The sequence below is a fragment of the Sitodiplosis mosellana genome, unplaced genomic scaffold, assembly GCF_009176505.1.
Source record: "Sitodiplosis mosellana isolate CC-2019 unplaced genomic scaffold, AAFC_SMos_1.0 Smas_scaffold_4060, whole genome shotgun sequence".
Classification (NCBI taxonomy): Eukaryota; Metazoa; Arthropoda; class Insecta; order Diptera; family Cecidomyiidae; genus Sitodiplosis; species Sitodiplosis mosellana.
This window is the reverse complement of record NW_022599302.1, coordinates 1-2,832: the sequence shown is the minus strand read 5'-3', so window position 1 is coordinate 2,832 and position 2,832 is coordinate 1. Positions and strand designations below refer to the sequence as shown.

General features: G+C 36.2%; 1 protein-coding gene across 1 annotated transcript; it reads right to left on the bottom strand.

Moving 5' to 3' along the window:
- Positions 1–336: 336 nt before the first annotated feature.
- On the bottom strand, positions 337–1,824 carry LOC129572062 (uncharacterized). The gene is made up of 4 exons (XM_055451969.1): positions 1,689–1,824; positions 1,319–1,524; positions 629–1,253; positions 337–467 (listed from the first exon to the last, which is right to left on the bottom strand). The coding sequence occupies exons 1-4, from the start codon at positions 1,822–1,824 to the stop codon at positions 337–339; spliced, it is 1,098 nt and encodes a 365-aa protein (XP_055307944.1).
- Between the last annotated feature and the right edge of the window lie 1,008 nt (positions 1,825–2,832).

Genomic DNA, 2,832 nt, shown 5'->3' with positions numbered 1-2,832 from the left:
TCTCGAGGTGACCGCGTCAATGTGCTTTATAAAGCTAAGCTTTTGGTTACCTAACAAACAAAGTTTGCGGAAAAGTAATACCTAACAAACAAAGTTTGCGGAAAAGTCATGGAGTATTTTAGTGATTTTTCAGAACTGCCCGAAATCTAAAATGCTAAGAAATCGCTGAAAAAACTAGGCTGAAAATAATGTTTATGTAATTGATAGAAAATGAAACACATCGGTTAACCGATAATTATTTGATGAGTGCAAAATGTTATGAATATTTATTGAATGTATTTTGCTGATTCAACAAATCATCTTTTTCATTCAAATGTAAATGAAACTTGTAGCAATTTATAAATTGATATTATTACGCTTCGATTCCAATAAATAATCTTCGTCGTAATCGTCTTCTTGTTCTTCGGCAGTGGCAAAAATTCCTTTATACCATCGCTGTTTGGTGACCGTATCAGCTTGTTTACATTCTTTATGATCAGAGCAGATAAAAAAAGTCGCGCTAAAATTGATTTTAGGTTCCTAAAAAGGCTCGTAAAAAGGGCAAAATAGGCACGTAAATAGTCTCAATGAAAAAACTAAAAATCACCAAAAAATGACGGACCATGAAGTTAATTTTATTATTTTCTACCGTTGCAAAGAACAATGACATGTTGTTTCACGTTTTCAAAAAGAAAACTTCTGCGTTTAAGAGTTAAAACATTTTTATAATCGGAAAACGATCTTTCAACGTCTGCAGAAGACAATGGGGCATACGCGAACAGTGCAAGTTCATGTGAAGTGAGATTATGTACGTATTCGTTAGTTGGTTGCATGTTCCTATTCAAAATATTATTGATGTCACATATTGGTATGAAACCACGATTCCGTTTCAAAACTGCTTCGAATTTACGAGTGAATTCTTGTCGCGACAACGAACGTAGTTCGTTTCGAATAGATGTAACGATTTCAATACTTTCAGACAAAGCAAGTCCTTGTGTTTCAAGTTTGACGGTTGCAGCTATCAGTGATGCGAAATTGGTTTTGATGTACGCCAAATCAGCTTCCACATCCCCATTGTTGAACGCTTGTTGTGCTAAACCAATTGATTCTGCGTCTGCTATATCAAAAGTATCGATTACAGATTTGACTTCGGAAAAATGATCGCAATAGTAAATAGCCGCATTCAGCCATGTACCCCAACGTGTAATAACAGGTTCTGGTGGTAGAGCCAGTCCTGCATTCATTTGTTGAAACTTCATTCGACGAGATGGAGCCTAATGAAACCACAATTGTTTTAGTTTTTTTTTTTCAAATAATTTTTAGATCGAGTCAACCATACCTTCAAAAATACTGCTTTTGTTTTTGAGATCAATTGGTTAACGTTTGAGAATTTGTCACGAATGAACTCGGCGACACGATGCAATCCATGCGAAAGACAAGTCACATGCAACATTTTTGAATATAATATTTGCAAGCCCTTCATAGCTGCGAGCATATAGCTGGCTGAATCGGTTAACGCAAGGAGCACTTTGTTGTATTGAATACCTATTTAAAATGACGAACAAATTATTTTCACACAATAAATATGCATACACGATTATTATACTAGCCTTTTGGCCATAGCAACAACAAAGAATCATTGAAAAATGCTGCCATGGTATTTGCGTTCGTTGAATCAACCACTGCCATATTCATCAAGTAACATTTGCCTCGTTCAGGACTATTTTTGCAGTCATCCAATATACCGAAAATGAAATTCACTACCATTCGACCTTCACTATCGGTGCTCTCGTCAATGGATGCCCAAATGTACTTGTTTTCCGCTTTCAATTGCATATTCTGCATCGTTTCGTTATACAAAACGGGAACATATTTTTGACGAATTGTCCATATTGAATGGGTTGAGTTGTTGGGGGCGTTGATGTTCGGCCAGTAGAGTTTGTTTTAGTGCTCCAAATTGACTCTTCCTTTTTGCAGACTTTTGGTGTTTATCCGTCCCAATATGTTGTTTCACATGTGAACTTTTAGTCGCAGTCAGCGCACAATCACAAGAAAGACAAAACAAAATCTTGTTATCGGTACGAAATATGCCGGGATATTCACTGATTATGCGCGTACAAAATTCAGCAATACTTTCTTTCGGTTTTCCCATGGTTTCGTCTGACAGTATGCAAACCACGCGCCATGTAATTTGAACGTAATGAATATCGAATACGAACTGAATCCAATGGATATGCGATGAAATTCTGTACACAAACGATGATTGACTGACCGGCTCAGCTGAGCGTTGCTATACATACAACAATACTTGTCACAGCGTTTGCATACACACACAGTGCACACTAATGCTGTGATGCTCCGTTAGGTTTTGTTTACATTTATACTTCTTGTAAACAATTATTGTCGATTGTTCTGAATGTTTTTTTTGTTTACATTGAAATCATCAATATAATATTTAATCGTTATTTTGACTCTTGACTTCTTGAAACTCATTGTTTTCAAATTATTGTCATGAATTCTTTAAATGTTCTTCTTTTTGAAATGAAAATTTCAGCTAAAATAACTAAAAAAAGTCGCGTACGGCTCAAATCGCAGAAAAAGTCTCGAAGCATCCAAAAAAGGCAAAAAAGGCAAATACCTAGGTTTTAGGTCCGCGACTATTTTTATCTGCTCTGTTTATGATAAGACGTCGCAAAGTGATCAGCAACATTTTTCGCTCGATAGCGCGTGCCAGATTCCAATGTAATAGCTGGTGGTTTGTTATTTGCACACATGCGTCGAACAATAGCAGGAAATTTCACACAAACTTTGCAATGGATATTACGCTGAACACCACTTGTTATTTGAACTTGA

Excerpts from the sequence above, each read along its gene's own strand:
- LOC129572062 (XM_055451969.1), bottom strand. The coding sequence starts at position 1,824 with ATGCAGAATATGCAATTGAAAGCGGAAAACAAGTACATTTGGGCATCC. Across the intron at positions 1,254-1,318 it reads CAAAAGCAGTATTTTTGAAG|GCTCCATCTCGTCGAATGAA; the intron begins GTATGGTTGACT and ends TGGTTTCATTAG. Across the intron at positions 468-628 it reads TGTCATTGTTCTTTGCAACG|AATGTAAACAAGCTGATACG; the intron begins GTAGAAAATAAT and ends CTGATCATAAAG.